The 22,149-nt window shown below is 43.8% G+C and overlaps 1 protein-coding gene across 1 annotated transcript; it reads right to left on the reverse strand.

The window, feature by feature from the left end:
• Nucleotides 1-11,805: 11,805 nt before the first annotated feature.
• LOC120703420 (aldehyde dehydrogenase family 2 member B7, mitochondrial-like) lies at nt 11,806-20,013 on the reverse strand. Its single transcript, XM_039987504.1, has 11 exons — nt 19,691-20,013; nt 17,512-17,649; nt 16,522-16,664; nt 16,281-16,434; nt 15,961-16,190; nt 13,774-13,863; nt 13,513-13,686; nt 13,279-13,416; nt 12,780-12,917; nt 12,590-12,651; nt 11,806-12,450 (listed from the first exon to the last, which is right to left on the reverse strand). Exons 1-11 carry the CDS (start codon nt 19,794-19,796, stop codon nt 12,177-12,179), a joined length of 1,647 nt encoding a protein of 548 aa, XP_039843438.1. The 5' UTR covers nt 19,797-20,013; the 3' UTR covers nt 11,806-12,176.
• Nucleotides 20,014-22,149: the final 2,136 nt, after the last annotated feature.

Here is a 22,149-nt window from a genome sequence, read left to right on the forward strand (position 1 = left end):
CTGTCTCAAAGAGAGCACGTTCAGAACCAAAACTAACATTCTCAAGTGTTTGAGCCTTGTCCTTAAAAGCCTCTCAAGAGGAAAAAAATAATCTAAAATCATAGACATGCCACATATCCTAAAACAATTAATGCACAAGCACTCAAGCAGCACCATTGGCTTTTAGGCACATATAAGCAAACTAACAGGCAAGCATCTTATACTAACAAATCTACTTGTTTTCACATGCCAAAAATTTTATTATTACATTTCTAGTTCAGCTAATCTTTTTATTCCTAATTATACTTCAAAATCCACAATCTCTTAATGTATCATGGTAAACAGATAAAACTCAGATTAACAATGAAAAAATATTAGAAAACCATAGGGGGCCATGAATCCAGCAATTACCTCCAAGTCTCCTAGTTGAAGTACCATAGATTCTCCTGGAAATGAGCATCACAAAATCAGCAGCAATGAAAAATGAAATGCCTCACATAATGCTTCAAAATGGAGGGGGCTATTTAACCAGTAGTCGACTTGGTGGATATAGAGGAGAGAGGTAGTATTAGCAACCATACAAATAGCCAAACACCAAAGGTATCAACTCCACTAAGTTGCAGTAGCAGCAGACATTTACTCGATGAACACATATGTCTTTTAAGGTATGCCAGCTGCAAAATTAGCAGGCAAACTTTAGCAACTCTATGGTGGATACAGAAACACTGGTAAGGGATTCGTCCATCTATTCCCAAAATGCATGGACAGAGAAAATTAATACAGAAATTAGTTGAATGCTCCCCATGACCCCATCATAATTTTGCAAGTATATATAGACAAACCTCCTCTTCCCCAAAAGAATATCTTCGTCTTGGTCTAGGATGTGGAGAAAATCTAGAAGTTGGGGTCACCTTAGTAGAAATCATTATAAGTTTAGTTAAATGCTGAATCCTTGCTAGCAAAGCAACTTTAGCTTCCTCCTCTTGTTCCGGCCGAGACTGCAGCTTGATGTTACAATCTTCTAGCTTTTCATATGTTGGAAAAACAAGTGTTATGAGGATTCAAGGGCACGCTGATAAAGCACACATGTGGAATTATATGATTCTTAGGCCCTGTTTGGGGGAGCTTTCTACGGCTTCTAGAACTCCAACCAGCTGGAAAAGCTAGAAGCTCCCCCAAACAAACCCGCTTTTCCCAATAGCTAGCAGATCCAAAAGCTCAGTTTTGCCTGGAAACGAAAAGCTCCGCGAGGGGAGCTTCCCGAGCTTGTACCCTTCAGTGTTACAGACCTCCCCACGAAACTTCAATGAAATTACCCGCTTTTGCCACTAGTATATAACAAAAATTTTCCCCTCTCCCCGTCTCTGCTGCGCCCCTCCACCCCCTCCCCCTCCCGAGCGACCGAGAGGGTTGCGCCGCTCCCTCCCAAGCGACGGACCAGGGCGCCAAGCTTAGGTCGCTGCTCAGGGCGGCCGGCGCAAGGCTGCTCCCCCGACCCGGACTCCAGATCGAGGAAGAGAAGGCCCCGCCGCGGCTCCTGGTCCCCGTCGCAGCGCCCCAGGCCTGCTGGACCTGCTCGCGCCCCCCCCCCTGCGGAGCGACGGAGCTTCCTATTCCGGCAGCTCGCAGCTCCGCCCGGCGGCCATTCACCCGCGACCTTCTCTCCGGCCGGCGGCCCAGCTGTGTCAATCTTGGAGGTCGCATCCAAGGTAAGCACACATTTCTTCCCACCCCACACTAGTTTTAGGGATTTATGCCTAGGGTTTGGATTTGATTAGTTCATTTAAACTACATTGGTCTTCCATGCCTAAGGTAGCAGGTGTTCTTTTAGCCACCAACTACATTTAACCTTGCGGATGTATCCCTAAATCGATTCCCCTGAATTATCGATTAAGACCTCAGTTACCAAATTAAATAGGATACAGAAGAAAAAAAGGAGGTGGACAGAACAGATCGATGGGTTGGTAAAAAAAGTGGATAGATGCAGGCCCTGATTCAATGGATTGCTAATTCGATTCCAGGAGCTATGTGGTTATTTTTTTCTGCTAATGAAATTAGAACATTTCTCGATGAAAATGGAATTAGAACATAATCTGGTGTGCTGCACATAGCCAAACAGTCAAGCATTACCAAAGCATTATCGTAAGTTATGCATGAATTGAATCTTACCAGAGAAACAATGAAAATGAAAATGGCCATGTGAATAACAGTATTAGACCATTTTTAAAAAGAAATATGGGTCCGAGTACTTGTATGTTGCTTATTGTTGGAGTAATTTTGTTAGTATAGATGGAGAAAGGGAAGGTGAAGACACCAAAAGCAGTATGGGATGCATATGCAACCAAAATATTTTGTCAGATATGTAAGGAAGAAACTCTAGCTGGGAATAGGCCAGGGACTACCTTGAGTTCGATTGGGTACAAGAACCTTGAGGAAAAATTTTTTGCTATCACCAAACGACACTACCCACATGGAAAATTGAAGAACAAATGGGATACTTTGAAGCCACAGTACAACTTGTGGTTGGATTTGAAGAGGGCTGCAACCGGTCTTGGTTTCGATGTTACAAAGGGGATAATTACAGCAAGTGATGAATGGTGGGAGGACAAGATAGCGGTAAGTAAAACTGAAAGTTGTTTATTTTTTTATCTTTGAAAACAAAGTTCTGATAACTAACACATATGACTTCTTTTTCAGCAAAACAAGAAATATGCAGCCTTTCGTGAAGCACCTATGGACAACTTAGATGAGCTGGAAGTTATGTTTCAAAACATCAATGTCACAGGTTTATCTTCGGTCATTCCGGGAGTTCAAAAAACTACAGCTCCCATTGATGTTGGTGATGATAGTAATGAAAATGAAGAGAACATACACATTTCACATGATGCAAAAAAAGAAGGAAAATGCAAAGCTAGAGATGTTGACCATACTTTTAGCCCAAAGAAGAAGGGTAGGAATCCTATGGTTAAGCAAGTGTCACGACTTATCGATGTGTTGGCTACTAGTAAGAGCAAACATGAACAAAAGGTTGAAGATGACATCATAGAGCTCATGGATCAAGCTGTCAATGCAGGGGCTAGTGAAGGGAGCTCATGGATCAAGCTGTCAATCCTTCATTTGTTTCGTTCCATCAAAACAAATGAAGGAAAGGTGGCTTGGCTGAAGAGGATGTATGAAGAGAGGAAAAATAAATAAAGTAGTCTCACTAATGTGCTATATCCTTTTTATTTCACCTGCGTTTATGTAATGCTACCCTATTTATTTCAGTTGCATTTATGTAATGGTACCCTATTTATTTTAGCTGTTATTTATGCGATGTTACCCTTGTTATTCCAGCTGTTATTTGTTGTTGTAAGTGCTATCTGAATAATTGTCAATCTGTTTTTTAGTGCTTAAGTGCACAAGAGTTATGAGCTCTGTTGAAGCCTTGGAAATGGCGAGTTCTATTACATATGCCAAGTTTCCCGGTTGAGAAGCAAAAGAAGATCATCATTGCATGCATGGCACTTCATAACTTTATTCGTGACAGTGCTTTGAGTGATGAGCTATTTCAAATGTGCGATGAGGATGAAGAATACATGCCAGAGGTTGATTCATCAGAAGAAGAAGAAGAAGAAGTGCATAACAGTGGTCCATCATCAGATGATGTTGATATGTGTGCATTTCGTGATTTCATTGCGAACTCCTTGATGGCAGATAGAGGGTAGACAAGTAGTGATGGTGCACAACTCATTTTGTTTGTAAAAAGTAGCCCTTTGATATTTTGTATGGCTTGAAAAATGTTAGTCATGCTTCGGATGTGCTTTTGTGTAAGCTCAATGAAATAATTGAAATAGTATGATTTAATAGGCCATCTTAAATATTAAGCTATCCAAAAATAATACAAAATATTTATTAACCAAGCTGTTCAGATGAATCATTACAGTTCACAAGTAATCAGGTATTCGTTATACTAGAGGGTATTTTAGACTTTCCACTCCTCAGCTCAGCAGCCAGCCATCCAAAAGCTAGGTTGCCAAACAAGCCAGCTTATCAGACCAGCAGATTCTCAGACCAGCAGCTTTTCGGACCAGCAGGTGAGCTTCTCAGACCAGCAGCTTTTGGAAAAGCTCCAGCTACCCCAAACAGGGCCTTAATCTATACTATATATACAACACTTGGCATGAGGCTATCTGAACAAAAATTCACTAAAAACACTAAGTTAATCACATAAGATATATAGTAAAAAAACCCTCCAAAAAGAAATAATTATGCCCAGCATAGTGCCAGAAGCAGATGTTAAACTGAAATAAAACAACATAGCACCTTTTGGTTCCAAAGGATTATATTATCTTCCTTGTATATTTTGAGAGTGTGCCGGTACTAATACCCATTTTCAGCTGCAGTAGCTCTTCCTTTAATCTCCATACCTCAGTTTGATACTTCTTTTTTAAAGATTTCTCATCTATAATATGCAAAACCGAAAAATTGATTATAAGGAGCATATATATCGGAAACAACTGACGTCAAGGATAAAATACAACAAGCCTACTTTTATTTTGAGTTTTGAGACGCTTCGTCCTCAATAGTCTTCACACGGCAAGCAAATTTTAGTGTATTATATGGGTGTCTTTAGAATTACTTGATGGACGCTCGAGATTTGCCCGAGGTAGGATGATAGGGGGCGACGGGATGAAACGATACGACGACAGATGGAACGAAGCGAAACGGAGGTAAGACAAACAAAAAAAAGTCTTACTCCCTTTTTATTAGTATAGATATCATTTTTCGTATATCACACAGTGTGTATCAGTTCTGAAATGCAAGTCAGAAAAAGAGCGCAAAGTGCCATGTTTAGAGCATATGTATATCTCTGCTCACTTCACCCCTGAGAAAGGCTTTCTATCCGTTCTGCGATTTATTCGTTGGTAAACCATGCACCAAACTACTCAAACAATTTGACCGACATGAAAACACGCCAGATAATTGGAGAAAAACTTGTATCAAGACCATGCCATCTAACTACTTGCACGCAGAGACAAAGGCTGCTAGCACAAAATTGTCTCAGAATATGATGAATTTGAATGGAACACAAAAAGGACAAAGCAGAGGTGGAGTCTCCAGTGCATACCACCGTGAGGATTGAAGGAGGGACCGTGATGATGAATTCCCAGTAACAAGGGGCCACCTTCAGAAAGTTGTGGCTACAAAGATAACAAGTATGAGAAGAATAACATAAATGTTTTTCTGCATCATGCAATCCTTTCTCTATGATTTCACCAAGTAGAGATGTTTAACCCTAAATCCTAATGTTTAACGCTGGTAACAATTCAGTTAGTTTGTCTTCCATTTGTCCTACAAGATACCAAAACTGGATCTACTTAAAACAGAAAAGGGATTGTGCAATGCTAATTTCTTATTGATGATGATAACCAGCAAGCAAGAAGTAAACATTAATAATTAACATAATAAATAAAACAACCTATTTTGGTTATTTCTTATCCTCATAGATACAGTGGCAGTGGCCCATGGGATACACCCACCCCAGCGATGGCGCATGCATCCTTGCGGCAGCAGCAAGGGCGCACTGCGGCCATGCACCTGCAAACAGATTAAGGGACCTGTGTAGAAGATAGATTTTGCAAAGAAACATTACCACCTAGGTGTTTTCAGCAAATTTTGCAAGACACAGAGAAAAGAAGAGCGCAATTCCATATTTTGCTAGGGGCTAATCTGCAAAAAGCTTTGCAACACAGCCATGGTGGACGCCGACTATTGTTGGCCGTATTCCCGGCGATTCGGTGCACGATAGGGCTCGGGATTTGGGGGCAAAGAACGAGGACGACGAGGGGAATCAATTTTATACCTTACTTGTGGTGGACGGCGACGGGAATCGACATATTCTTGGCCAGAAAAGAGGCGGCGACACACTGGTTTCTTGGCGAGCAAACCTGGCGGCAGCCCTGAATTCGCAGGAGGACGTCGCAGGGGCGCTAAAGGTGGCAGGACGTCCGGCGCCAGCGGAAGGTCGCGGGGAGAAGAAGGGAGCGCAGGCAGCAGGGGGTAGGAGGATGTAGGCGCAGACCTAGGCGCACGGCCCCCTACTACCTCACGAGTAGGTGGCCGCCGCGGGTAGCCACCGCGCCCGCTGTTCCGCTCGCCAGTGAGAAGGCACGATGTGTCGACGGTGCAGCAGCGGAGAGCTGGTGATCCGCGCTCGTCGGAAGGTCAGAGTTGGATGCGGCGAGGATGACGGCGAGCGGCGTGCACTGGGCGAGGGTGAGGACGTGATTGGCGAGCGGAGGCGAGGGCAAGGGCGAGGGCTACGGCGGCGCGAGGGGAAGGGCGGGCGCGGGGTTGGCGATTTGCGATGGAGTGGTTGAGGGCTGATGATCGGATGGGGAAGCTGGTCGAGCGGGCGATCAGTGACCGTCTGAGGAGGGACGAAGAAGCGGGGGTTGATGGTAGAGGAAAAAACATCACCCTTACTTCTTTTTAGTAGTACAGATAGCATTCGTAAAATTATCACTCTTATAATGACACCTACAATTATATTAACGGAGAGAAGTTTGAGTTACATTTTTGCCATACTTGCTGATGTGGCACGCCACGCCAGCTCCACACGTTGGCGCCCTGTCAGCAGACTCAAGTGAAATGTCCTCCCTGCCCCTGATGTGCTCCTCTCTCCCCCCTCCCCGACAGGTGGGTCCCGCAGGTCATCTCACTTTCATGTGGGCCCCACATGTAAGTTCCACCTCCTACCTCCTGTACGACAGGGCGCCAGCGTGTGGGGTTGGCGTGGCATGCCGCATCAGCAAATGTGATAAAAATGTAACTCAAACTTCTCTCCGCTAGTATAGTTGTAGGTGTCATTGTAAGAGTGATAATCTGATGAGCACCATCTGTTATAATGGTAAAAATATAAAAACCCCGAGGTAGGGAAGGCGATGGGAGGAGGCAGTTGCGGCAGCATTGCAGGAGGAAAGAAATGTGGAGGTGAAGCCGTGAAGGGGAATCAGAGAAGGGAGGGGCCGCCGGTTTAAGGAAAGAGATACGGGGCTAGGGTTTCGGTCGACCTCCCTATATCAGGAATCTATCTGAATCGCTGGATCCAAAGGCCGCTGGAAGTTGATTGAGCCTTAAAAAAAGTCCAAAATATGTTTCTCAGGTCGTTTAACATTTTTTATTTTATTTAATTTTATTTTATTGCACCATTATGAAGTAACCTTTAAAAATAATTGTCTTATATACACAAATATATTTTTCATATGTAATAGACTCCATATAAAGTGTCTTGTGGTAGTTTCAATTTTTTTAGAACTGATTTATTATTTTCTATATATTAAATAATTTTCTACATAGTTATCGAAACTCATTTCAAATTGAACTACATGCGCATCTAATAAGATACAGAAAAAATTACACAAAATTATATTTAGGCCCTTAAGTTCTTATTTAGTCCAATCCACGTGATAGGTGAAAAATTCAACTGTCTTAGGCTATCCACACTCATCCTTCTCTATTCCCCTTCTTTATAAGAATATTCCTAACCTGGTCATCGAGATTCTTTCTTCTATACTACATTTCTCAGCACCCATCCATCCTCTAAATCTCTTCCATATACCAACTACCAGCGATGGGCCCACATGTCATAATTTCTTTTTTTCTTTAACCCCGGCAGCCTCCCTCTCTCCCCCATTCTCTCTCTCTCTCTCTCTCTCTCTCTCTCTCTCTCCCGGCCTCGCTGCCTCCGCCGCCGCACCCCCTCCCCACGGCCTCCCTCCCTCCCCCAAGCTCGCAGCACCCCTCCTACCTCCCTCCGCTCGCGCCGGCCATGGCGAGCTGGGGCGGGCGGCCGCAGCGGCGTGGCGAGCTGGGGCGGGCGAGCGCGGCGGCCGCGGCCCCTGCTCCCTCCGCTCTCGGCGGGGTAGAGCGCCGGCGGAGTGGGGGAGGAGGCGCAAGGCGGAGCTCCCCTTGCCGGCACGGATCTGCGGCGAGGCAGGCCACGGCGGCGCGCGGCGAGGCCGGCCGCGGCGGCAGCGCCATCCTTCTCCCTCCCTTCTCGCCGCCACCCTCCCCTGTTTTGGGCGGCAGGGTGCTCGACCGCGGTAGGCGAGCGGCTGCGGCTCCCGGCGGCCGCGCATCCTCGCCGCCGCGGCGGCCCTCCCCTGCCCTCTCGCCGCGGCGTCCCTCCCCTGCTTCTCCTCCCCTGCGGCCGATGCGGAGCGGCCTCCCTCCCCTGCTTCTCCTCCCCTGCGGCGGCGGAGCGTGGTAGGGCAGGGGGGCTGGGCGGCCGTGGCGGGGCAGGGGCACCCACGGGGCGCATGCGCGAGGGGCGAGGTCCGGCGGCGGCGCACAGGAGGGACTCCTCCTCCCTCCTCTCTGCTCGCCACCATTGCTCGTCGGCTCTCGGTCGCGAGCTCGCCAACGCTCGGCCACGCATGGCTCTCCTCGGCGGGGCCATGCGCGGATCCATGGCGGTGGCGGCGCGGCTCGCCTCGGCTTCTTCTTCCTCGCGCTCGCCGCCCTCTGCTCCACCTCCCCCCTCCGCTCGCCGCCGCCTGGAGCTCGGGCCTCCGCGGTCGGCGCCCCACGCCCCTGCAGCTCGCGGCCTCCGTGGCCGGCGCTCGGCGCCCTTCAGCTCGTGACCGCGCCGGCTCCCTCCCGGCGGCGGCGGCATCCGAACGGGCGCACGACGCCGCAACCGTCCTCGGCGAGGTGGGGCCGGCGCGGGGTAGAGGACGTTCGCTGCCTTCGGTTGATAGGGGAAACGAGTGCCTCGGCCTCCGTTCGGGACGTGACAGGGGACGCCGCTGCAGCTGTTTTTCCGTTGAGGACGTCCTCAAGAAACGGATGCGGGACACCAGTGCGAGCAGTCTTATAGGGACAATTCAAACTTCTTTCTCCAAATTACCACATAATAATTACAATAATATCTAAATCTGCTCAAAAATATCTATAAATTGACAAGACAATATAGAATTAGTCTATAAGCTTATCATAAAAATATAGATAATTTTAGTAAAGTGAAACCATGTATTATTCACAAAAGGATATATCTCTTGCATAGTTTAGTATAACTCAACGCAAACATTGATATTTTGAGCTCGTATGAACCTCTTGACACAACCTTATATTTACTTTAGTAACAGAAAATATAGAGTTACATTAGCAATTGTAATGCTGACAAATTATTTTCTATTATCCACCTAGATGTAAAAAATAAGGTATATAAAAAGATCCAAGAAATAGCAATATAAATACAAAAAAGTCCATGAACTCAAAGAGCATGATTTTACAAAAAAAAAAGAGGAAAACTATCATCAAATTCGGAGATTTTATGAGGAAGAAATATCATTACAAGTTTTGATTCCGAATCATAAAGAAAAAATGCATCATCCATGTGTTTTTCGTCTTCTCCTCTGTGTTGCCATGTGGCGGAACGGGATTGGTCCAAGCAATCAGCCTACCAATCGCTGCCACGTGGAAAGGAAGCTAGGCAAAAAAACCACACTGGTATGCGGATATATAATTAAATACCAAGTGGAAACACCAGCTAAGTTGTAGTGCAATAGTGAGCCATGCAAGTATAAACGCTAAGACCTAGGTTCGATTCCTTGTGAGTTATTTTGGAAGGTGTCGGGCAGTTGTGTCGTGAGCTGCGGCGGATGAGGAGTCCGGTGGCATTAAAACTTGGATCCTTTTGTGTAGGATCAACTCCACTCATTACCCGGTTATTAAAGAATTTCTTTAAGTAAATCATTTTCAAAAATAAACCCTTCCATGTGTAAAATCTAGCTTTATTGCAAATTAAACCTTAGCATTGTCCTTGATTTATCCTGTGTATATTTGTGTTATCCCACTCCATGGATGAGGTTGTACTTGTTGAGTACTTTTGTACTCACCCGATATATTTTGTGGTTGCTTCAGAGGAAGATCCGGACTTTATTGTCCAAGACGTCGAGTAGAGGTTGCGTCAACACCCAACACTGCCTGTGGTGTTGGCCCTCTGCAGGATGCATCTGCTAGCGCGATACTCTGAGACCGAGCTGGACCCCGCCTGGGTCGTAGTTTAGTGTATTACCGTAGTCTTTTTACTGCTTATTATCGTCTGTATCGAGTGTCCGCCTCCACGTAGGTTGTACGGTGACCGAACTATCTGTTCAATAAATGTGTTTTCAACCTTCTATGACTGATATTTGTATCACATCTAGTCTCTACTTATGTGGGGACCCTTCACTATCTAAGTACATGGTAGGAGCAAGTAGCTCGAGAGCTGTGGGTGAGATGTCCAGACTTGGCTAGCTATCTCAGGTTGTGTTCCTTCCCACGGAACCGTTATGGTAGGCGGCAGGTGGTGACAGCCTTGTCCGTCCCTCGTAGTCCACCACATTCGGGTGTTTTTCATAACAGTAGTTGCAGGTTGTTGTTGGACTCCCCTCTCATCCTTTCTGAAGTCCTTCCTCTTCCAGCGCCAAAGCAGATCAAGTTAGTAGTTGACTAGTTAACTAGGTAGAATAGTAGGTTCTCTGGAGTTATATCCTCTTCCTTCTTACCTCTTTTCTCTTGGTGTGTCCGGTTGAGTAGTTCTAAGTCTGGTCGAAGCTTTTACCATCCCCTGGATTCGATATCCTAAGTATACTCCCTGATGAAAGCTACAATCGGTCTCTGTGCGTTTGCGGAGTAATTCGTTTAGGCTAAGAAGTGCTAACATTATAATTTTTCACATTTTTTTAGATTTTTAGAGTATTACTATGGTTCTATCAGTGAAGATGCCGTTTATGATTAAGAAAAGATAACAGTATTGGATGAAGAACATGGACGGGCAGTGTTTTTGTTTATTCTATGTTGTAAAATGATAGTCAATCATTTTTTTTCTCTCTTGTACAACTAAACTTGTGATGCTAAAGAATTATTCCACATCTTCTTTTTATCAAATCTCGTGGTTTTTTCTTTTATTTCTCAGTCTTACTAGTTCTACATACGTGAAACCAATATTACCCTAAACGTTAAACGGTAAACAGTCGGTCAACCTTTATTTAGCATTTAGGCCATTTAAATGGTGTTTAAATGGAGTTAAACGATCTAAACATTTTGTCAAATATGCTAAAAAGTCTACACATTTGCATATGTAAAAAGTAAGTATTCTACCAAATAATATTTTTAAGAAATCTAAATCTCACAACACTTCATATACTTACGATGCTATTTTTTTTTTGCTATTGATTGTGATAGTTGTAATCATCCCGTTGATCAAATTATGAATTAAATGGTCATTTAGCTCATTAATCACATTTAACTCGATTCTGTTTAGATGATTTAGATTGTTTTTAATGGTTCGAACAGGTTTAAACGATCCAACTATTTAACCGTTTAGGGCCTAAATGAAACGGACAACCTCTGTTTACCGTTTTAAAGCTATTTAAACAAACTAAACAACCGTTAGGCGAATTGATTAATTAGCCATACTAGGGGGTACTTTCCACCGGGACAACTCAAATGCATATTCCCTGCTACAAACTACTGGTGCATGTACACTGCTTATCACAGCACACGTTCGTCGCAATGCTGCTGCGGCGCACATCACCGTGGCGGCGTGGCATATAATCCTGCTCGGGGACGGGTTGCAGCTTTGTTAGTACAGGACCACAAACATTCAAAAATTAGATTCCCTTGCGGATCACTAGAAGTTTCAATCACCGGTTCACCACAAACAGGACCACATTGTGTTATGCAGGTTGGCTCTTTTTCTTTTGTCCTCCGAACAGGATCGGTTTTCGTAACCTGGGCTAAAAATAGTTCCTTGGCTTAGCAGCCAACTGCCAACGTCTATGCGTTTCGATTGGCTTCGACGCCGTCGAACTACTTCCATGTTTATCACAAATTTTATCCAGCTCTGTCGTCCCTTCAAGATACAGCCACTCAAATTATGCTACCGCTCTCGATTTCCTCATTTGCAAATGAAACAAGCTGACCACTGGCACTTCCAACTTCTTTTTCTGCTGCTACAATATAACAGTCTCATCTCAAAGCAAAAGGGAGGAACCAAATTACACAAGATAGGCACCAACCAAAGGCTTATTGGGGGAATCTTATTAGAGCTGATCTTCATCTTCTTCATCGTCTTCGATCCGATCATCGCCATCTTCACATTGTTTGGGATGTAGAGAGGAAATGAACGTCTGCAGTCCATGCCCAGAGGGTCACAGATGCGACACCTACAACCATGCGGCGTTCTTGATAGGTGTGACGACGGCCTTCACTTGCAGGTAGTTCTTCAGGCTGTCGATGCCCTTCTCCCTCCCGATGCCGCTCTGCTTGTACCCGCCGAAGGGGATCCCGGCGTCAAAGACGTCGAAGCAGTTCACCCAGACGGTACCGACCCTGAGAGCGCGTGTCAGGGTGTTGGCCGTGTCCAAGCTCTTGGTGAACACACCAGCAGCCAATCCATATTGGCTCGCATTTGCCCTCTTGATAACCTCATTCAGATCTCTGTTGAAGCAGGGCAAAAAAAAAGTTATAACCCAATTTATTGCTGCTTCAGATTTCTCTTCAATTCTTAATTGCTTGCCTACTACTCACTACTCATGGCTTCAGATCCTAGACACATAAAAAAGAGCATAATACTCACTTGAATTTCAAGATCGACTGAACAGGCCCGAATATCTCCTCTTGAGCAATCTTCATGCCGTCCTGTAACAGCCATACCATGAACATTAAGCATACATTTTTTTTTGTATTATTTGAAAGATTAAGCATATCTTGCAATTGCAAGAGACATAATTTTTTTTTTGTAGTACTTTGATGCAGTCAAAGCTTACCTGTACATCTGAGAAAATCGTTGGCTGGATGTAGAAACCTTTGTCACCCAACCTATCACCACCTGTCATAAGGGTAGCTCCACTGTCGACACCAGACCTAATGTAGCGCAAGATCTTGTTGAATTGCTCATCGTCAATCTACAAACAAACAAAAATTTGCAAGTTACTTCAGTCTAGACATGGAGGAACTCTAGAGTAATAAAAGTTAACATTGTCATCAATCTGAAAAGAATAAATTTACAGGAATCCATTGTATGTTTTTTTGCTGATTGAAAGAATTGTTAAATTTGCATGAATTGTATTGAAGAATAATTGGCAATGTAATAGCTCACTAGGTGAACTGATAAGTTTGTATGAGCTTGTATGAGCTGGCGACATAACTACTACATTAAGGAAAATCAAACCTCCAGAAGCTCCACAAATTAATGGCTGGCAATGTGATTATAGAAGTTGGAAACTAGATAAATCACTAAACATGCTGAATCAGAACAATATGTACCTGAGGGCCCTGTTCTACACCTTTCTTGAATGGATCACCAACAACACGCTTCAATGCACGAGCTTTGGCCTTCTCCACAAACTCATCATAAATACGCTCATGTACAAACGTGCGAGATCCAGCACAGCAACATTGTCCCTTAAAAATTCATAAAGACAAGGAAAATTGTTTGCTAAAGTAATCAAAACTGACAACACAACTATCTGCTAATTTTGACATAATGCTAACAAATACCTGGTTAAAGAACAGGGCAAAGTGTGCAAGCTCAACAGCATGGTCAACATCGGCATCGTCCATGATAACAAAAGGAGACTTGCCTCCTAACTCCAGTGTCACTGGCTTAAGGTTGCTCCTTGCGGCCAACTCAAGTACAATTTTTCCAGTGTCGGTAGATCCAGTGAATGCAAGCTTTGTTGAAGGAAAGAAATATATGATTACTCATAGCGTATTGTTGTTCTGGCCATCCTCTATAAGAAAAATACAAGAATTGCTTACCTTATCAACATCCATGTGACTAGCAAGAGCAGCACCAGCAGTAGGACCAAAACCAGAGACAACATTCACGACACCCTCAGGGAGTCCAGCCTATTTAAAATGCAAGGTATGATCAGCTCTGGTTGAAATGAAAATTGTACAGGCTATAAAAAATATTATTCCTTATATATTTTTACTAGACAACTGGCCAATTGCATGCTCAAAACGTGGCTAGATCTGTAAATGCAGTTATACTTGCAATACATGTCTGATAACTATGACAAAACATATCTAATATTTTTCTGGTCTTTTACATCTTGTAAACACTCTTTTTTATGCATATCTAATATAATCAGTATGGGCCTGCTCTTGTCTCTTTGAAAAAAAAAATATCAAAATATAGTACTAGTAGTTTTCATCAACTCAAATAGATGTTGAATTAATCTGATCAATCCACATGTCCAAACTGTCACAATCAGTGCTCACCAAAGTACGCGTGCTGATCCTTTCTATTTCTCTATATGAATAAGATATGATTTTCCTTAACAGGTCGCCTTGAGATTTTTAGCCCTCAAAATAAAATGAGGTGCAGTTGTTCTTTACATTGTGCATATACGGAAAAAAGTTATTTTAAACATGTGCAGTCAGCATCGCAACCATCCTATGTACGAACTGAAAACAAGAATCCTATATATGCAATGGAACAAGGTCACATCAACATAAAACTAAACAATTGACCCAATTAACACAATTTGTAATTTTTTTTCTAATTTGTTCCACTTTTGGGAGTAGTGGTGGTGCATAGTAACTCAAGGGAGAAAATTTAGTAAAACGACATCAAGGTATGAGAGATCACTCCATATATCTACATATATAAAAAAAACAAACAACAACAACAACAACAACATAGCCTTTTTTCCCAAGCAAGTTGGGGTAGGCTAGAGATGAAACCCGAAAGAAATAAGTTCAAGGTTCAGGCACATTGATAGCTAGTCTCCAAGCGCTCCTATCCAAAGCTATCTCTTTAGATATATTCCAATTCTTAAGGTCTCTCTTAACCGATTCATCCCACGTCTGTTTAGGTCTACCTTTACCCCTCTTTACATTATCGACCCGCTCAAGAACCCCATTACGCACCGGCGCCTCAGGAGGCCTTCGTTGGACATGTCCAAACCATCTCAGCCGATGCTGGGTAAGTTTCTCCTCAATTGGTGCCACTCCGACCCTATCCCGAATAACTTCGTTCCGGACTCTATCCCTCCTTGTGTGCCCGCAAAACCACCGCAACATCCGCATCTCTGCTACACTCAGTTGCTGGACATGTCGCCTTTTAGTAGGCCAACATTCCGCACCGTATAGTATCGCCGGACGAATTGCTGTCCTATAGAATTTGCCTTTTAGCTTTTGTGGCACCCTCTTGTCACAAAGGATGCCAGAAGTTTGTCGTCATTTCAACCAGCCAGCTGAAATTCTATGTCTAACATCTTCATCAATGTCGCCATCCTTTTGTAGCACCGATCCTAAATACCGAAAAGTATCCTTCTGTACCACCACTTGTCCATCTAGACTAACGTCTCCCCCCTCATGCCTAATCGCGCTGAAATCGCACATCATGTACTCGGTCTTGGTCCTACTAAGTCTGAATCCTTTCGACTCTAACGTGCGTCTCCACAGCTCTAACTTCCTATTAACCCCTGCCCTACTCTCGTCAACTAGCACCACATCATCAGCAAAGAGCATACACCAAGGGATCTCACCTTGTATATCCCTTGTGACCTCATCCATCACTAAAGCAAATAAATAAGGGCTCAATGCTGACCCCTGGTGTAGGCCTATGTTAATAGGAAAGTCAGTGGTGTTGCCATCACATTGATGCATGTTTTATTCATCCGACAACCTTTTTTATGTTCCATTGATGCATGTTTGAGTTTTATTGGGAATAAAAGCTGCTATAGGATTTGTCAAACATGTTTTTTTTTATATATATATATTACATATATAAAAAAAACATGTTTGACAAATCCTATAGCAGCTTTTATTCCCAATAAAACTCAAACATGCATCAATGGAACATAAAAAAGGTTGTCAGATGAAACAGAGCCTATTCTTCTCAGTGTAAATTTAATAGGGGCAATCGCAGTAATTGATTATTAATTGACTTCCCTTACTAATAAAACAAAAACAAAACACGAAATTAATTGCACCAACCTCATGCAACAACTTGGAGATGTACAAGGCCGAAAGAGGAGTTTGTTCGGCAGTCTTGAGCACAAGAGTGTTCCCACATGCCAAAGCAGGGCCAACTTTCCAGGAAAACATCAGCAGTGGGAAGTTCCATGGGATGATCTGACCTGCAACACCAATTGGCTCGTGCAAGACCTGTACATGGTGTGGTCCGTCAGCCGGCACAACGAGCCCATGGATCTTATCAGCCCAACCTGCAGATAAAAAAAAGGGAACAGAATCAGACATGTAAGTATGTTGTATTGTACTTGAAAATCACTTAATATAAAAAATAAGGCAGTCACCAGCATAGTAACGCATAAGACGGGCCACCATCGGTACTTCAATTTGGGCAGCTTGTTCATATGGTTTCCCATTGTCCCATGTCTCCAAAGCAGCAATCTCGTCATTGTGCTTCTCGATCAAATCAGCAAACCGTAGCAGGATAAGGGACCTCTCCTGCAAAGATAAATTCCGACCAGCTGTGAGCATGGCTGTAGGCTACAATGACACAACGGAAACTAAAATGTCAAGATGAGTATTTACATATGCAGTCATCTTCGGCCACGGCCCCTCATCAAAAGCCTTGCGTGCTGCAGCGACGGCACGGTTAACATCCTCCGCGTCACCTTCAGCCACATGAGCAATTACCTCCCCTGTACGAGGGTCCAGTGTTGGGAAGGTCTTGCCTGATCAGATGAAAATGCACCGCATAATTGGTGAGTTTGACTTACCATAGAAGACACAAAAAAAAACTACAATAAAATGTTCCATGTAGCAGGTTTACAGTAGGCAATATTTTTTCTGCATACTCCAATCCTTTCTAAAATGCAAGCTGTTAAAATGTAAGATGTTTAGTTTCATCGTTTTATTGTAGTCAAACTTCTCTAACTTTGACCAAATTCATAGAAAAATATATTGACACCTACAATACCAAATAAATGCAATATCAACACATATTTATGGTGGATTTAATGAAACTAAGTTGATGTTGTAGATGTTGGTGCATTTTTATTTCTATAAATTTGGTCAAAGTTAAAGAAGTTAACTTTGGACAAAACTAAAACCTCTTGTATTTTGAGTGAAGGGGGTATATTTTTAATACAATAATATTAGAGTGAACAAGTACAACTGTTTGAATTCTGGTAAGTGTAGTGCCTTGTGGTGAAGCATAGCTGCTAAAGGAGAATGACTTAGAATGTTGCATGTTTCTACTCTAAAAAAAATATGCATTTTTACTTGTTGGATGCATATCTCGAAACATTTCAGAAGATATGGCACTTTTGTTACTCTTCTTCTGCACCTCACACTATAAGCAGATATTAAGCAACAGACCAAGACCAGATTTTTCAAGGTTACAGACATATATGGATCATGGAGGCCCAACAAAGTGGTTATGGTATAAGTCTTGTTACTTGTTTTTTGTTAAAAAAACAAGGTTGCATGGTTACTAATTGAACTGATGCTATCTAGGGGATGCTAACCAGCTGAAGTAGCGTAGTTCACTCAAATAGGAATGAAATGAAAGTTACATACCGGATGCGGAATCAACAAAGTTGCCATTGATGAGGAGCTTTGTGTAGTTCACTTGGACTGGGGGCGAGATGGGCTCCTCTGCTGCTGCTGCAGTGCTGAACCTTTGAAGGACCCCTGGCAACAATCCGCGCGTCCCATCTGCAGGCAGAATTTGTGCACTGTGAGCAGACATGACAGTACTTTGCTCATAAATGTGTCAAGACTAAAGAGTAGCAGATTTCTATGAGACATACATTAATGAGGCCTGGATGTACAGCAGACAAAAGGATAAACGGGACCCTCAGAACATATTTTTGGCCATCAAAGCATGAATAAACATGACATATCGATAGTAAAGCCCATCATACTACGTGTCATCCTTCTTGTTTTCACAAGAAAAATTATTAGTGCAATCCTATAGAATTATTTCAGACACGGAGAATTTGTTGTTCGGATGAGTGGATTAAGTATAACAAATTCATCCATGTTAAGCAACAACTGGGCTGAAAGGACTGCACTATTTCGTGAATTCAGTTTTGGTAGCAGAACAAATGGAGCTTGGCTATTCAGGAAGACAGGAATACATCAATTTGTCAGGTATCTTACGTTCAGTAACATAAGATTTGGTATAGGTTCCTTTTGTAGCTACTTTCTTTCTTCCTCTTAATGAAAAACGTGTCCAGGCACGGTTGCGAAAAAAGATTTGGTATAGGTGAAATGTAAAATATTGCAAACGGCACAGATTGAAGATGCCTTCTTTTATTTTACATTATAATTCGTCTGCCTAGTAAATTTTATTAAATTGGACATGAATATTTGAACATGCGTTGAGTACCAAGGTGACTAGGTGAAGCACGCCATTTTGGTGGCCCTGTAGCAATTGCAAGTAGTTCGCTAGGGAACAAAACTGCAGAAAACCAAAAGTCCTGATTTCCTCCGCCACGAGAGAAGGACACATCATTTTGTCAATTATCTTCCATTCGATCAGAATTGGCACAAGGTGAAATGTCAATTTTGCAAAAAAAATGACAGATTGAAATATGCCATCCTTTTTCACACTACTTTGAAATAAATTTACGACACAGTCCGGTTACCTAGAGAATTTGGCTAAACAGATCGTGAATCTAATTTGCAATATGTATTTTCCGAAAGTGACTTGGTGAGCCCCGCCACGAACAATCCAATATCAAGCAGTTGAGTGGTAGCAAACGAAATTGCAGAAGTCCAAACGCTCAGATTTTCCACTGTACGGATAAGGACCGGAGGAAACACATCCCAAAAAAATCTTATCCCCAGAGCACACGAAACACAAAAAGTCCAAGCTCCTACTCCCTCCATGACTCACTGATGACGCAAGGCCAAGAAGCCACAACATCATGAGTCGTAAGGGCGAGGGCAAAGCCGGGAATGGCCATAAAGTATGCCAATGTTAGTTTCTCGAGCCACTGCCGTGTGGGCCTGGTATCGGGCCCACGTGGCAGTAACTCAGAGCGGGCACAAGAAGAGAGTGGGTGAAAGCAAACATTTGATATGGAGGGAGTTGCAACTTGCAAGGACCATTTCTCCGAATGATGTGGGCTCGTACAGTACGCACACGTAGAGAGAGAGAGAGAGTGGTGATGACCGTCTATAGAAGAACTAATTCCAGAGAAATACGAGGTCAAAATCATGTTTTGTTTCGTATTAAAAGGGGGGGGGATCTATAAGATTCAACTTTTACATCAGCAGGTCAGGTATGAAGCAATAATTAAACACAAATTGAAACAAATGAAGAAACTGAAGCAAACCTAGGATTGGCACCAATCTAACTAAAAGGGATTCAGAGCTGGTGCCTTTACACAAGGGCAGCCCAAGCGGAAACCCCTGGAATTCAGATAGCCATGCCTGCTCGGCTGCTCAGATCCAAAGCCAACAAGAAACGGTGAACACGACGCAGCAGCCGGGGCCCTCAAAGATATTTTTTTGAAAAAAAAAACCCTCAAAGATATCGACGAAACCAAAACGAAAAGAAAAAAACAGAGCTGATCAACAACCAAGCCATGATCAAGAACCCGTATGATTCGGAGACCTTGTAACGAGCGGAGAAGGCCAGGTAGCGATTAAAGAGGTTGATGGTTCGAAATTCGAATTAGCAGGAGCAGGGATTATGTATTTATGTTACGCATGCGGAGCAACCAATTCAGACGAATCGAAACGATACCTGGCCTGCGGAGCGCGGAGGGGACAGCGGGCGCGGCGCCTGCCGAGGCGGCCCTGCTGGCGAGGAGGCAGCGGGAGACGAGCGAGGAGGCGGCCCTCCTTGCCATGGGGGTGGGGGGGGGGGGGGTGCGGAATTTATTGCGGCCGCCGAAGCGAACCCTCTGCCGCCGCTGGTCCGCCGCCGCGAGATACAGTAATGGAAGCGGATATCCGCCTGTACTTGCTGCAGGCGTCCCCAGCAGCAGCGGTGGTGGTGCTGGCTGGTGGGAGTAATGGCTGCCGGCTGCCTCCTGCCTCCCTCCCCTCTGCCCCTCTCTCTCTCTACTGGATTTTCGCTGGCTTCGTGGAGAGGAAAGCGAAGTGAGGTGGATTTTAATGGCTACCACGGCGGCTGATTGCTGAGGGGATGGGACGGGGTGGGGCCCACGAGAAGTACAGCGGAGCGTGACATAGGGCCCGCCCATACTCGAGGACTGCAACAGGAGGGCAGGATGGGCTCGGGAGATTTTTCTGCGAGTGCTTTTCCAGTTTGGTCACTGCACGTGCAGTTCAAAAATTCTAAGTGAAGGAAAAATTTAAGAGTGTCCCTCTTTTTTCCCTCATTGGAATCGCTAGATTGGCGTTGGAGAAACTGTAGCTAGTAGGACAATGAGATGGGAGTTTGTTCACACCGAAGGCTAGGCTAAGCCGCTGATGATGTTTGACCTACGCCAGCTCAAGTTGCTGTTGCCGGTTGTATACTTCTCATCTGTTTCGTGGGTTTGTGTGAATTTTATTGTTGTACTAGTATGGTGCTCTTAAGGTAGCTACCTCTAAATTTTTCACTTAGATCTAGATAAAATTACCAACTTTGTTTTCTTTCATTCGGTGTATAGACCATGCCATGGCTGTTGGGTGCCCAAGGTATTGATCATATGGGTTCAATTGAGATTTGGGTTTTATTTGTTCGGGTTTCAACTAGGATTCCGATAGGCGGATCAAGGAGTCATTGTTTGCATGTTCTTTCGGATAATATAAATTGTATCCAGATCTACATGACACTATTTATTTTATACAATTTCACTCCATGTACAGGGCTGCACTGTAACCTCGTGACATATTGATTGTTCAACTTCCAATTGGGTTTCAAATTGATTTGTATAAATTCCGGCTAGCATTCCAATCAATATTTTTGAATTCTGGTTAGAATTCCGATTGAGGGACAAAAAATAGTATTTGATTTATAAATAAAATTATTATTATGCGTCGGAACAGCTATATTATTTTTGTACGAATTTGATATATTCCATCATAAATTTTATAAAGCATCCTTACAAGGGGGGAAAAGACTTAAAAACAATGATACAGACGTGGTAGATTCCTGTACGTCTTTCCGACTGCGCCCCCAACGACTAAAACACTGTCACGGAAGATCACGCGGTTGGGCGTCCCTTTCGCTGCGGTCTCGGAAGGGCCTGATTAGCTTGATATATATATATATATATATATATATATATATATATATATATATATATATATATATATATATATATATATATATATATATATATATATATATATATATATTTGCGGGTGAGCGGCGATAATTGATTACGCGCCTCGCCTCGGTACGTGCCGATCATCGAGTTGGTACCGATCCATGTGAACATTGGGTAGGTAGCGCACGCACTTTTCGCCCTGCCCTGCCACGCGGCCGGGGAGGAGTACGTGACAGCAGGGGGCGCCGTGCTACAGTGGGTCAGTGTTGCACGACCTCGACGTGCGTCGTACGGACGGGACCATGGAGCGATACGCCTATATATGGACGATGCCTGCCCTGCGGAGGGGCGCGTACTGGCCACTTCGCCGCGCGTCTCGTGTCACTCCATCTACCGGATAATGCGGATTTGGCCCTGGCGAAGACAAGGTGGTTTTGGAGGGGAGGGTTTCGACCTGCTTTGGCTTTATCCGTTTTGCGCCGTCCGAAACATTAGTGTGAAGCCGATGCGTACAGGAGCTGGAGCAGGCGGAGCCACAATTCTTGTGGTCTTGTGACTGGGAGGAGGGAAAATCAGCTTCAAGGTGCTACAGTGTGAAGTTGGTTTGTATGCACACCATTTGGTACAGCTCCATCCGAAGTCGCCAACAGAGTTATTGTTGGAGTCGTACCAAAAGTTTCAAAACTAGAAGCTAGTGAAGCTTATATATACTTCTTTTTCTTCATCTGTGAAACCACTTTTAAAAAATCCTGCTAAACAGCGCCTTAATATGGGGTGGATATGTCGATGCCATGGGATGATTGTGGCACCCATATGCAAGTGGGAGAGTGATTGAGTCTCTTTATTTATATTAAACATTTTCCTGTAGACAATAACTCCACCGTCTCGGTGGAATCCCCGGCCGGACAGCTAGACTACCATAAAGAAAAACACGCTTGCAGGTAACAAAAGGTATTTAGAACTTTTTTTTATCGAAGGTTTT

This window comes from Panicum virgatum, chromosome 4K (assembly GCF_016808335.1).
Source record: "Panicum virgatum strain AP13 chromosome 4K, P.virgatum_v5, whole genome shotgun sequence".
NCBI classification, from domain to species: Eukaryota; Viridiplantae; Streptophyta; class Magnoliopsida; order Poales; family Poaceae; genus Panicum; species Panicum virgatum.

Bases quoted from the DNA above. Each gene is read 5' to 3' on its own strand.
- LOC120703420 (XM_039987504.1), bottom strand. From the start codon at position 19,796: ATGGCAAGGAGGGCCGCCTCCTCGCTCGTCTCCCGCTGCCTCCTCGCC. The intron at 16,191-16,280 runs GTGACTGCCTTA...TTTTATCTGCAG, and splicing joins TCTTATGCGTTACTATGCTG to GTTGGGCTGATAAGATCCAT. The intron at 13,687-13,773 runs GTAAGCAATTCT...CCTTCAACAAAG, and splicing joins GTCACATGGATGTTGATAAG to CTTGCATTCACTGGATCTAC.